We start from the raw sequence: 14,439 nt of genomic DNA, 5'->3' as shown, positions 1-14,439 counted from the left end.
GGAGTTCAAGACCAGCCTGAACAAGATCGAAACCCCCATTTGTATTAAAAAGCAAAAAATTAGGGCATTGTGGCAGGGGCCTCTAGTCCCAGCTATTTGGGAGGCTAAGGCAGGAGGATTGCTTGAGCCCAGGGGTCTGAGGTTGCTGTGAGCTACAATGAATGCCACAATACACTAACCTGGGACAACAGAGTCAGACTTTGTCTCAAAATATATATATATATGTGTGTGTGTGTATATATATATATTCTTTATTTTAAAAAAATCTGTCACATAACCTGTTTCCCCGAAAATAAGACACCCTCCGAAAATAAGACCTACTTACAGGAAAGATAAGGCGTCCCCTGAAAATAAGACCTAGCGCATCTTTGGGAGCACACCTTAAAATAAGACACTGTCTTATTTTCAGGGAAACAGGGTAGATCTCTCTTGGCTTTGAAAATCTTGTTTCAAAAGCATCACAAGAATGGAGAAGCGTGAATCCTATGTACTCAATTTTGATATGAGGACAATTAATGACAATTAAGGTTATGGGGGGGAGCAGAAAGAGGGACGGAGGGAGGGGGGTGGGGCCTTGGTGTGTGTCACATTTTATGGGGGCAAGACATGATTGCAAGAGGGACTTTACCTAACAATTTATCAGTGTAACCTGGCTTATTGTACCCTCAATGAATCCCCAACAATAAAAAAAATAAAAAGAAAAAAGAAAATCTTGTTTCAAGAAACGTAGCTAAAATTCCCATGTGGGTGCAGTAACAACTGATTATAGCCCCTCTATCTGGGAGCTGGCAAGTGTCTTTGACATCAGCTTTAGGTGATTTCCAATTTTTGTTAAATACTAACAAAAATGAAAAGTATATGAAAAGTATACATCATAGAATCAAAGAAAGACAGTATTAAATATCAAATTAATTTTTTGGACCCTTGCCTATTTTCCTTCTCATCTTTTCACACATCATGAGCTATATTTTACAGATTTTGTGAATATTAGAAAATTTTAAAATAATATGCAGTGAAAATGAGAAATAAACATCAGCTGTTTTAGAAAGGTAACAAATATCAAGCTTTTGGTTAAACCAGATTTAAGAATTAAAGTTCACATTGTCCGTTCTGTGCAGAGAGAATCATTTACAAATGTTTTTTATAAATTTTTATTAATGTTATTAGAGACGTGATCCAAGATAGCCTAACTACTTCTAGGATGAAAAAATAATTTTCCTTTATTTTAAGAGAGCGTATAGTGGAAATGCTCTAACTTGGGATTAATATCGCTCATTTTTCAAGAGACTTTAAGGAAGTTTATGGGTTCTAGGGTTCTTAGAAAGGAGGTTCTTTGGGGGCCTAGTTCTGTCTTTTGGTAAATTTCAGGTTTCTCTATCTCTTGACTTGGGGACACTGCATGGCAAAAGTGAGTTTATAATAACATTGCCATCTTCTCTTCCTCCCCCCATTCCTATAGGTGTACCAACATTCGACCAGGAGAGTCTGGAATGGATGTAACAAGCCGCTGTACCCTTGGAGACCCCAACAAACTGCCAGAAGGGGTTCCCCAACCTGCCCGCATGCCCTATATCTCCGACAAGCACCCTCGACAAACCTTGGAAGTCATTAACCTTCTGAGAAAGCACCGGGAGCTATGTGATGTGGTGCTAGTTGTGGGCGCTAAGAAGATATATGCCCATCGAGTCATTTTGTCAGCCTGTAGTCCCTACTTCCGAGCTATGTTTACAGGAGAATTGGCAGAGAGCCGTCAGACAGAGGTAGTAATCCGAGACATAGATGAGAGGGCAATGGAACTACTGATTGACTTTGCATATACCTCCCAGATAACTGTGGAAGAGGGCAATGTTCAGACCCTTCTCCCAGCTGCTTGCCTCCTCCAGCTGGCAGAAATACAGGAAGCCTGCTGTGAATTCTTAAAGAGACAATTAGATCCTTCTAACTGCCTGGGCATTCGGGCTTTTGCTGACACACATTCATGTCGTGAATTGCTAAGGATAGCAGACAAGTTCACTCAACATAACTTTCAAGAGGTGAGTTGCACTTATTGGTTTGAGTGCATTCATAACCTGTTTGTCAGGAGAACAGTATGGGTTCATACTCTGTGAATACTTGCTTGGGTATTTAACACTAAGTCTAACTCATAACATCAAAGAAATAAGTTATTATATGTCCTAAACCTGGTTTTTATTTTAGATGCCACTTTTGTGTTCTACCTCTTCCTAGCCAAATTCATAAAAAGGTAATTTATATACCTGATAGAATAGCTTGTATCAGTCATTTGCATACAACATTTCCTTCCTGATTATGTGGAGTATTTAGAATAAATTATAAATTAGAGGTTATTTGGTAAAACAATAATCAGAAAAGATGAATTTAGATGTTACCAGAAGGATTTTCATTAAACCTGCTATTTTTCAAACGTTCATTTAATAAATGTTTATAAACCTGCAATGTTTCAGCCACTGTGTTTGGGAACATAGGCCACAATAGTGAACAAGAAACCTAGACTATGTATCATGAAGTGTATAATCTAGCAGTAGAGACAGTCATTAAATGCATAATTACATAACTAATTACTGAATATTACAAATAAGCAGCTCTGAATGATCTAAGAGTATATTACAGAGAAATTTAACTTTGGTTTGGAAACAGCTCATGCAAAATTCTAGGACATTAAAAAACAAATAGTTTGAAGAACTGAAAAAAAAACCAGATCAAAAGAAGAAGAGGGTGGAGGATATTGCATAATGATTTCCTAGAAAGAGGGTCAAATTGAAGTTAATGGATCATGTTAAGAATTTGAGATTTAATCTTTTTTTTTCTGCCATACCTAGTAATTTCTGAAGAGATTTAATCTTAAAAGTGATAGAAAACTATGAGAGGGTTTCAACAAAGGAAAAACATGGTCTATTTCATACTTTATTATCACCCTCTGTCCACCAGGATAACCTCCAATGGATCAAAGATTTGAACATATGAAATGAAACCATGAAAATATTAGAAGATTACATGGATCAATTCCTGTGTAATCTTGAAGTGAAGAAGGTCTCTAGTTGCCTAATCCAGAAGAGACAGAAGATAAAATTGGGGCTGGGTGCAGTGGCTCATGCCTGCAATCCTAGCATTCAGGGGGTGGGGGAGGGGGCCAAGGCAGGAGGATTGCTTGAGCGCAGGAATTTGAGACTAGCCTGAACAAGAGTGTGACCTATCTCTACTAAAAATAGAAAGATTAGCCAGGCATTGTGGTGCATGCCTGTAGTCCCAGCTACGCGAGAGGCTGAGGCAGGAGGATTGCTTGAGCCCAGGAGTTTGAGGTTACAGTGAGCTATAATGACACCACTGCACTCTACCTGGGGTGACAGAGTGAGACTCTGACTCAAAAAAAAAGATAAAATTGGGGGCGGTGCCTGTGGCTCAGCGGGTAGGGTGCCGGCCCCATATGCCGAGGGTGGCGGGTTCAAACCCAGCCCCGGTCAAACTGCAACAAAAAAATAGCCGGGTGTTGTGTCAGGCGCCTGTAGTCCCAGCTACTTGGGAGGCTGAGGCAAGAGAATCGCCTAAGCCCAAGGATTTGGAGGTTGCTGTGAGCTGTGTGATGCCACGGCACTCTACAGAGGGTGATAAGGTGAGACTCTGTCTCTACAAAAAAAAAAAAGACCGACTCTCTCTCTTTTTTTGGTAGAGACAGAGTCTCACTTTATGGCCCTCGGTAGAGTAAATTGATAGATTTAACTACATAAGAATCAGTATGTTCTGCATGGCAAAACAAAGAGAAACAATAATAAGATAAAAGTCACAAACAAACAAAGAAAATATTTACAACTCATATTACAGACAAAAATTTAATGTCATTAAGTGACCTAGACCAATGATTTAACTGAAAAACGAGCTATAAACAGAAAAGAAATTCATTTTGCCCTTAAACATGTCTGCTCAAAAGTCTGCTCAAGTTTGTTCCAAATAATAAGCACACAACTACACCAAAGTACCATTATTTATCTGTCAGATTACAAATATCCAGAAATTTGGCTTTACACCCTGTTGTTAAGACCATAGATAAATAAGCATGTTACTAATGTGAGTGTAACTTGGCATGACATTTTTTGAAAGAAAATTTGGCACTGTTTGGACTCAGCAGTCCATTTCTGGGCACTTGTACTATACAGAGGTACTGGAGAGTGGAACAATTTGAAGAGATAAGATTATGGGTTATGTTTAGAATTTGTTCAGGTATCTGTGAGATATCTAAGTTGAAATATTGAACAGGTGACTGTTTAAGTCTGTTCTTTGGAAAAGGGGTTAGACTGAGATTAAAAATTAGAAGTCATGCTGGGCGCGGTGGCTCACGTCTGTAATCCCAGCACTGTGGGAGACTTGCTTGAGCTCAGGAGTTCAAGACTTGCCTGAGTGACAGTGAGACGCCAACTCCTAAAAAAAAAAAAAAAAACCAGCTGAGCGCCACAGCAAGCACCTGTAATACCAGCGGCTTCCGGAGACTGAGGTAGCGGGATGCCCACAGCCCTAGTCTGAGGTTGCAGTGAGCTATGTTGCCATTGCACTCTACTCAGGGCATAGGGTGGGACTCTGTCTCAACGAAAAATAAAAAAAAAGTTAGAAGTCACCAACATAGTAATTAAGCCATAGCCTAAATCCTTTTTAAGCAGGATATAACTCAGAAGTTGTAAGAGATTGAAAAATTTGATTGCATAATTTTTTTTCTTTTTTTTTTAGTCAGAGTCTCACACTTGCCCACACTAGAGTGCTGTGGCATCAGCCTAGCTTACAGCAACCTCAAACTCCTGGGCTCAAGCAATCCTCCTGCCTCACCTCCTGAATAGCTAGGACTACAGATGCTCACCATAATGCCCAGCTAGCTTTTGTACTTTTAGTAGAGACAGGGTCTCACTCTTGCTCAGGTTGGTCTCAAACTCCTGAGCTCAAATAAATCCTTCTGCCTCAGCCTCCCAAAGTGCTAGCATTACAGGCGTAAGCCACCACACCTGGCCTGATTGCATAAATTTTTGTAACTTTTTTTTTTTTTTTTTTTTTGTAGAGACAGGGTCTCTATGGCCCTCGGTAGAGTGCCGTGGCCTCACACAGCTCACAGCAACCTCCAACTCCTGGGCTTAAGCGATTCTCTTGCCTCAGCCTCCCGAGTAGCTGGGACTACAGGTGCCCGCCACAACGCCCGGCTATTTAAGACAGAGTTTCACTTTATGGCCCTCTGTAGAGTGCTGTGGCCTCACACAGCTCACAGCAACCTCCAACTCATGGGCTTAAGCGATTCTCTTGCCTCAGCCTCCCGAGTAGCTGGGACTACAGGCGCCCGCCACAACGCCCGGCTATTTTTTGGTTTTGCAGTTTGGCCAGGGCCGGGTTTGAACCCGCCACCCTTGGTATATGGGGCCAGGGCCCTACTGACTGAGCCACAGGCACCACCCAAATTTTTGTAACTTTTTATAACCAAAGGCACTATAAACAAAGTCAGCAAATCAGTGCTGATGAGATCACCTACTGGGAAGAGAGCACAGCCCTTTCCAATACTGAGGGATAATTAGTGAAAAAGCACCTGACAGAAGTAACTGAGAATAATCAGAGGAGAGAGAAGAAAAAAATTAAAATCATGGGTTTATGACATGCAAAGGAAGGAATTGTTTTAAGAATAGGGGAATACCATGGATGTATATCTGCTGGAATAAGTGGGAAGTTTCTGATAGTATTTGGTCCATTGACCTTAAGAAATATTAAAATATTACAAACATTTTGGTACTAGAGAAGGATCGAAGCAGGATACAATCCATAAACCATAAAGAAAGAGATTAATAAATATGATTGCATAAATTTTTTATTCTTTATAACAATAAAAAGCACTATAGGCTGAAAAATCAATGCCAAACTCAGAAAACCTATTTGGAGCATACGTTATAGAAAAAATGCTAATTCCTCTAAAGCTCATATAAATTCAATCAGAAAAAAAAAAAAACATAAAAAACACAATAGAAAAATAGGCAAAGGAAATGAATAAGTAATGTGTAAAAACAAAGATATTCAAATAGGAAATACGTATGAAGCGATACTCAACCTCATGTATTATTAAAGTAAGACACAGCAAAATAAGATACTACTTTTTAGCCTATCAGAATGGAAAAATATTTTTTTTTAAGAAATCAAATTTAGAAGAAATTTTAGGAATAAGACAAAACTTTCATATACCCTTTTAACCAGATTTACCAATTGTTAACATTTTGCCTCATTTGCTTTATCATTCTTTCCATGCTCTTTTTTTCTGAACAGGTGGAGAGTATGTTAAATATATCCTATTCCTCTACTCCTGAACACTCCTATATTCCTCTCATATTTCTTTACTCTTTTCATATTCTTTCCTCCTGAACACTTGTTTATGTTTGCAGAGTTGTGGGGGGTTTTAACCTCCATTTTTCTGTCTACATTCTGCTGTAAGAAAGAACTTTTCTTGACCCTTATTGGTGGGTTGGTGATTGATTGATTGGCATTATGGACTCATGGACTTTTACTCTGTTCAGTAGATTATAGTCCTTCGTTGCTATTATTTAGATGATTTGATGTAGGTTCTGATTTATCTTTCCCGTGTTTCCGCTTATAAAATTAAACAGAAAGCCAGGCATGATGGTTCACGCCTATAATCCTAGCACTTGGGAGGCCGAGTTAGGTGGATTGCCTGAGCTCATGGGTTCAAGACCAGCCTTAGCCAGAGCAAGACCTCAACTCTAAAAATAGCCGGGCATCGTGGCGGGCGCCTATAGGCCCAGCTACTCGGGAGGCTGAGGCAAGAGAATCACATGAGCCCAAGAGTTTGAGGTTGCTATGAGCTATGACGCCACAGAACTCTACTGAGGGAGACAAAGTGAGACTCTGTCTCAAAAAAAAACTAAATTAAACAGATACATGTATGTTTTCTAATACCCATTTCTTTTGTATACCTTGCTTTTTACTTAATATATTCTAGGATTCATCCCATATCATTTCATAGAAATCTTCCTTGTTCGTTCTTTGTAGATGTATTGTATTCCTTATGTGAATATACCACTGCTTATTTAATCATTCTCCAGTGTACAAGCATTTAGGTGGGTAGGTTTCTATATTTTGCCATTACACATAATGCTGCAGTGAATAGCCTTGTGTATGAACATTTCAGTATTGTTGGAGGTTTTATCGTCAGGATAAGTTCCAAGAAATCGGATTGCAGGGCCAAAGTTTGTTAAATATCACCAGATTCTTCTCCATAGGGATTAAACCGTTCCAACTAGTAAAATATGAGGATTACTATTTCCCCACAGCCTCACTAATGAAGTATACGGTCAACCTTTTGAATGTTTGCTAATTTAGTAGGTGAGAATGAATTTTCAGTGTAGTTTTAATTTGTACTTCTCTTAAAATAAGTTGAACCTCTTTATATGTGTCTGGGCCATTTTTACAATTCTTTTTTTTTTTTTTTGTAGAGACAGTCTCACTTTATCGCCCTCGGTAGAGTGCCATGGCGTCCCACAGCTCACAGCAACCTACAGCTCTTGGGCTTAGGCGATTCTCTTGCCTCAGCCTCCCGAGTAGCTGGGACTACAGGCACCCACCACAACACCATTTTTACAATTCTTATGAATTGTTTTACAGTAGCTTTTGCCCATTTTCTTACTAGATTTTTGGTCTTTTTTCCCCTTTCAATTTTTTGAAGTTCTCTGTGTGTTAATAATGATAACCTTTCATCTGTGATACATGTTACAAATATTTTATTTATTTTAGTTTGCATTTATCCTTCAACCTTGCTTATTGTATTTTTGGTCATGCAAAAGTTCTTGGGTTTTTTTTTTTAAACATTGTCCAATATATTGGTCTTTTAATACATCTAGATTTTGAGGTAGAGTTTGAAAGGCCTTCCCAAACCCAAATTACAGAGAAATTTACACATATTTCTTCTAGCATGTGTGTAGTCTCTCTGAGTTCAGCTTTGTGCATGGTGTGAAATGAACTAATTCTGTCTTTTTCCAAATGGCTATCTAGTCGTAATACCGTTTATTTAGAAGTCTTTTTTGCCTCAGTGATTTGAGATAGCGTCTTTATTATATACCAAATTTCTGTATGTACTTGCTTTTGGACCTTCTGTTCTAGGCTATGTACCAATACAATACTGTTTTCTGTAATACATGTAGGATAGCTAGGAAAACACTGTAGGAAAAAAGAGTTAAAAAACAGGGAGCAGTTACTAGCCCTACCACACATTAAAATACATTACAAAGCCTTAATAATTAAACTGTAGAATTTCCCCATGAAACCATCTAGGCTTTACATTTTTTTTGTAGTGGTTTTTTGATAAATTTCTCTATTTCTTCTGTGAAATTTTCTTTCCCTGCTAGGATTCATTTGGGTAAATTGTATTTCCTTAGAAAATTATCAAATTTGGCTAGGTGTGCTACCTCACAACTATAATCCTAGCACTCTAGGAGGCTGGGGTGGGAGGATTGCTTCAGCTCAGGAGTGCTAGACTCAGCCTGAGCAAGAGCAAGACCATATCTCTACTAAAAATACAAAAATTAGCCAGGCATTGTGGCAGACCCTTATAGTCCCAGGTACTTGGGAGACTGAAGTAGGATCAAGAGGATCAAGTAGGATCAAGAGGATCACTTGAACCCAGGAGTTTGAGGTTGCTGTGAGCTGGGCTGATGCCAAGGCAATCTAGCCTTAGCCTGGGCAACAGAGTAAGACTCTGTCTCAAAAAAATGAATAAATAAATAAATAAATAATTTATCAATTTCATCTGGGTTATCAAATTTATCCATAGAGATATGTACAGAGTAATCACTTTTATTTCTAAATTTCCATATCAGGCTCAGTGCCCGTAGCACAGCGGTTACCATGCCAGCCACATACACCAAGGGCAGCAGGTTCAAACCTGGCCTAGGCCAGCTAAACAACGATGGCGATTGTAACAAAAAATAGCCAGCATTGTGGTGGGCACCTATAGTCCCAGCTACTGGTGAGGCTGAGGCAAGTGAATTGCTTAAACCTAAGAGTTTAAGGTTGCTGTGAGCTGTGATGCCATGGCACTCAACCAAGGGTGACATAGTGAGACTCTGTCTCAAAAAAATAAATAAATGAATGAATAAATTTCCATATCAATGGTTATTTACCATACTATGCTTTCAGTGTTAATTAACTTAAGTTAGCTAGTGCTCTATATTTTTGGCTGGGTGCAGTGGTTCACACCTATAATCCTAGCACTCTGGGAGGCTGAGGTGGGCGGATTGGTTGAGCTCAGGAGTTTGAGACCAGCCTGAGCAAAAGCGAGACCTGGTCTCTATTAAAAATAGAAAAACTGAGGCAAGAGGATTGCTTGAGCCCAACAGTTGGAGGTTGCTGTAAGCTATGATGCCATGGCACTCTACTAGGGTAACAGCTTTAAGACTCTGTCTCAAAAAAATAAAATAAATAAATAAATAAAAATTTTTCCAAAGAAACAGGGTTTGGGCTTATTAATTAGATCTACTACCTTTTCTCTTTAATTTCATTGTATTCTGGCTTTACCCTTATTTTCTTCCTTATACTTTCTTTTGGCTTGCTGTGTTCTTCAGTTATTTGTGATGAGAATTTAATTATTTTCATGCTTTTATATTGACTATTGTAAGCATTTAAAGCTATAGTTTTTCCCTGATCACTGCTTTAAATATATTTATCAGAGTCTGGTCTTCAATATTTTGTTTTTCTTTACAGAAATTCTGTTTTTATTTCCCTTTCACTCGAAAACTATTAATAAATTTTTAAAATGTCCAAGTAGGAGGAGTTTTTAATGGTTTTTATTTCATTTTTAATTGCTAATCTTGGTATATTTTGATCAGTGTTTGTGATGTTTCTGCTTTGTTAAATTGACTTTCTTAGTAACCGAATATCTGATCAGTTTTTCTGAATATTCCATGTGTGCTGAAGGAGAAGATGTATTTCTAGCTCTGTTCTCATATTATTTGATATAGACCCATAAGGTCTACCATATTGATTATGTTGTTTAGCTTTTTTTATTCCTATTTTTGTGCATGGACCTGTGTGTTGAAGTCTTTTATTAGTGTATTTCTGTTTTTCCTTATATTAATCTGTAAGTACTGATTGAAAATTGTGACTTTAAGCTTTATAAAGTGTTCTCCTTTATCATATTTAATTCTTTTATTGCCTAGGTTCTACTTTGATATCTGGATTTCAACATCTATTTTCTTGTTGTTACCATTTGCTTAGCATATCTCTGGCCATGTCATTACTTTTAGCCTTTTTGGATCATGGTATCTTAGGTATTTTTCTTGAATTAGTATAGAATGGAGTTTTGCATTATGAGACAATTTGAAGAAAAATTTTTTTTTTTTTTTTTTTTTTTTGTAGAGACAGAGTCTCACTTTATGGCCCTCAGTAGAGTGCTGTGGCCTCACACAGCTCACAGCAACCTCCAACTCCTGGGCTCAAGCGATTCTCCTGTCTCAGCCTCCCAAGTAGCTGGGACTATAGGCGCCCGCCACAACGCCCGGCTATTTTTTGGTTGCAGTTTGGCCGGGGCCGGGTTTGAACCTGCCACCCTTGGTGTATGGGGCCGGTGCCTTACCGACTGAGCCACAGGCGCCGCCCTTGAAGAAAAAATTTTTAAGAGACCATTTTTAAGATTTTGTTCTCTGACATAGGCTGGAGTGCAGTAGTGTGATCATAGTTCACTGTAACCTGGAATTCATGAGCTCAAGTGATCCTCCTGCCTGAACCTCTGGAGCACCTAGGACTATAGGCACATGCCACTATGCCCAGCTAGTTTTTCTATTTTTTGTAAAGATGAGGACTCACTATGTTGCCCAGATTGGTCTTGAACTCCTAGATGCAACTGATCCTCTTGCTTTGGCCTCCCAAAGTGCTAATATTACAGGTGTGAGCTACCACATCCTGCCTGAAAGTCTTTTTCTTTAAGTAGGCAATTTAAGCTCATTTACATTTATTGCTACCTCTAATAACTTTTGTTCTCAACTGTCATATTTTTATAAATAGTACTGATTTAGTTATGCTTACTATATTTGTCTCTGTGTTATTTTCTTAGCTTTCATCTTAATTTCTTTTTGTATATAAGAAGATTTTTATTTTTGTTCCAGTGGTTACTTTTGTAAACTAGAAAAAGAAGAGCAAATTACACCCAAATTAAGTAGAAGAAAGACAAGAATAAAGGTTAGAGCAAAAAACAATGGCTTTTTCAAAAGAACTGAACCTCTAGCTATACTGATAAGAAAAAAAGTACAAGTACCAAGAATAAAAGAGAGACTATCACTCCAAATCTTTCATACATTAAAAGGATTACAAGAGAATATTAATAACATTTTGCCAGTAAATTGAAAAACTGAAATGAAATGGGCAAATTCTTTGAAAAACACAAATTGTGAAAACTGACTTAAAAAAAAACCTAACTCAAAGAGGAACAGAAAACCACAATAACTTTTTATCTATGAAAAAAATTGAATTCATAATTTAAAAACCTCCTTCCAAAGAAAATGCCAGTCTCATATAGTGAATTTTATCAAATATTTAATGAAGAAATAATACTAATTCTATACAAATTATTTCAGAAAAAGGAGGAGGAAGGTACCAACTCATTTTATAACACCAAAATTATCCTCATATTGAAACCACAGATGCTTAAAAAAAAAAAAAAAAACCCACTACAGTTCACTATCTCTCACGAACTTGGTTGCAAAAATGCTTAACAAACTATTAGTAAATTAATTCCAGCAAAAAATAAAAATGGAAACACACCATGACTAAGTGGGGTTTATACCTCACTTAAGTTAATAGAAGCTGGGCACGGTGGCTCACGCCTATAATCCTAACACTCTGGGAGGCTGAGGCAGGTGGATTGCCTGAGCTCATAGGTTCAAGACCAACCTGAGCAAGTATGAGACCCCGTCTCTTAAAAAAAAAAAAATATGGCCGGGTGTTGTGGTGGTCACCTATAGTCCCAGCTACTCGAGTGGCTGAGACAAGAGAATGGCTTGAGCCCAAGAGTTTGAGATTGCTGTGAGCTATGACTCATGACACTCTACCAAGGGTGACAAAGTGGGACTCTGTCTCAAATAAATAAATAAATAAAATTAATAGGGACATTATTTTATAGGCATACTTAATACACATTCAAAATAATATAACCTAACTTCTTCACATGCCTTCTTTAACAGAGTTGACTTTTAATTTATTTCTGGTATTTTCAAATATCAAATCCACTGTCCAAAAATGAAGATTTGACATCACTGAGGATCTCCAAAATAGTTAACCAATGGCTTTGGACCCTGCATAAGAATTCTCTGCTATAGAACCCTTCGGGAAGTAGTAATGCTCCATATCTTAATTGTGGTCATGGTTATGTGAGTATATAATTTATCAAAACTTGCTGAACTATACATTTAAAATAAAAGGCTTTTTAAATGTCCTGCTTTAGTCATACTTTTGTTTTCGATCTAAAGTATTCACAAATGTCTGAAGCATATCCTAACAGTAGAGAAAGTTTTGAAATCCCTTCTAGTTCTACCACTGCCTCCAAAGTGAACCTGATAATACCACAATGAAATCCCAGTGAGGAAATCTTACCCTTGTTCAAGCAGTAGACTGGCTACATACAGAGGAAAAAAAAATCATCTTTTAGAGCTTAACACTTGTTACTCATTTAGGTAATTTTTTATCTTAAGCAAATGTGTATTCTTACTATTTCATTAGACCTAATTTACTTCATACGGTATTACTCATGCCCATAAACATAAATTTTAAAATTGTCTTTAAACTCAACAGTACTAAGTTTGCCATATACTTCTAACTCCTGGTGACTTCGCTTATTCATTCTTGTTTGTTTTCAGCTTTATTCATTCTTCAGATAGCATCTGCAGTCATCTGAAGAAACTAAAAGTAATCTGATTACCATAATAGTGTGTGGGTCCATGAGGCCGAGGCAAAAAAAATCACTTGAGTCCAAGGGGAAAAAAAAAGCGTGTGGCCTATAGTCCAGATCTCCTCCAAACTCTTATTTAAGAGCAGATATTTTGAAGCAGTATTTCCTTAACCTAGCTGTTGGTTTAAGGATAGACTTCAGTGCTAGATTTGCCCTAATGGTATGTCATTAATATCTTTTTCTTGGTGTTAGAAAAAGGAGAATTGGCATTTTAGCCAGATTTCATTTATTGAGAATATTAGTTTTACTCTTTGCTTGTAATGCCAAACAAATATGTTCTCACACAGATTTTCATGTCTTCCTACCATCTCATGTTTCCACAAAGTGAGTTCATGTTTTAGTGGTTTATTCATAAACTCTAAACTTGATGATCACTGGTGTTTGTATAACATTTGACTTATAATCACTATGTTGGGGAAAAATTTATACTCTGACAAGATCTAAAAGGAATGTTAAGGCGCTTCATAAAGATAAATGATACCAACCATGTACTTAAGCGAAAAAAACAGAGAGAAAGGAAAATAGGGAAGAGGAAAGTAAAATGCAGCTATGGCTTCAACTTTGCAAGCTGAGAAGACCATCACACTTAATAGAGGTAGGGCTGAATTTCAGTTTGGCTCTGGATTTTATAGTCACCCGACACAGGGTAAAATACAGGGCACCCATTTAAATTTAAATTAAACAACAAATAATTTTTAGTATAAGTATGCCTTGTATTTTTATTTGCTAAATTTAGCAACCCTACCACAGAGAGTAAAATGCATCCTTTCTAATTACTAAGTTACCTGACAGCAACCTCAGCTAAAATTTAAATGTTATCTATTTAATTTCCTGTACCTCAGAAATTCTCTCAGATGATTTGAAGACTGGTGCCATAAAAACTGAAGTGCTCATTGGTATTTCTACTATAACTGGCCTTATGGCCTTAAATTGTTTTGAGATTTGTATTTTTTCCTAATGTATAATACTTGAGGAAAACATTCTTAATGAAATATTTAAATTGTTTCTATGGTCTGTCTCATATCCTATTAAATATTCTGACATTTTTTGATGAACATGAGAATGACTGTGTCCCAAGAGAATATGGATTAGTACAGTGGGGATTTGAGTTCTTAACCATATCCTGCCTGTGCTAATAGACATCACAGGTAGCACAATCTCCTAAGTAATCAGATGAACCAAGTGGAGGGCAGCAGTGCACCCTGTCCTTTTTACACTATGTCCTGACGTATAGCTTACAAGGCATAATTACTGGGTCTTGGAATTTGTAGCTTGCCTGGACCACAGGATAATAACCTTGTTGCCATCTCACCTTTTGACAGTTCCCTGGCATTGGGTGATGGTAAAGCATTGGTTTGTTTGTAGTTTCTCACTGGTATATATATCAGAGTGGTTTAGTCCTTAGTAGTTTTCATTGGTCTGATTATCTCCTCATTATATTCATTCTTGCTTGCAAA

The 14,439-nt window shown here is 37.5% G+C and overlaps 1 protein-coding gene across 2 annotated transcripts in view; it reads left to right on the top strand.

Moving 5' to 3' along the window:
• KLHL20 (kelch like family member 20) overlaps positions 1 to 14,439 on the top strand; it is a 59,167-nt gene that overhangs the window by 14,806 nt on the left and 29,922 nt on the right. For both annotated transcript variants that reach the window (XM_053606806.1, XM_053606807.1), the window contains exon 3: positions 1,460 to 2,033. In XM_053606806.1, coding sequence (XP_053462781.1) covers positions 1,460 to 2,033 — 574 coding nt within the window. The remainder of the gene's footprint in view (positions 1 to 1,459; positions 2,034 to 14,439) is intronic.

The sequence above is a fragment of the Nycticebus coucang genome, chromosome 10 (assembly GCF_027406575.1).
Source record: "Nycticebus coucang isolate mNycCou1 chromosome 10, mNycCou1.pri, whole genome shotgun sequence".
Lineage (NCBI taxonomy): Eukaryota > Metazoa > Chordata > Mammalia > Primates > Lorisidae > Nycticebus > Nycticebus coucang.
The sequence above is the reverse complement of the archived record's forward strand: the minus strand, read 5'-3'. Positions and strand labels throughout refer to the sequence as shown.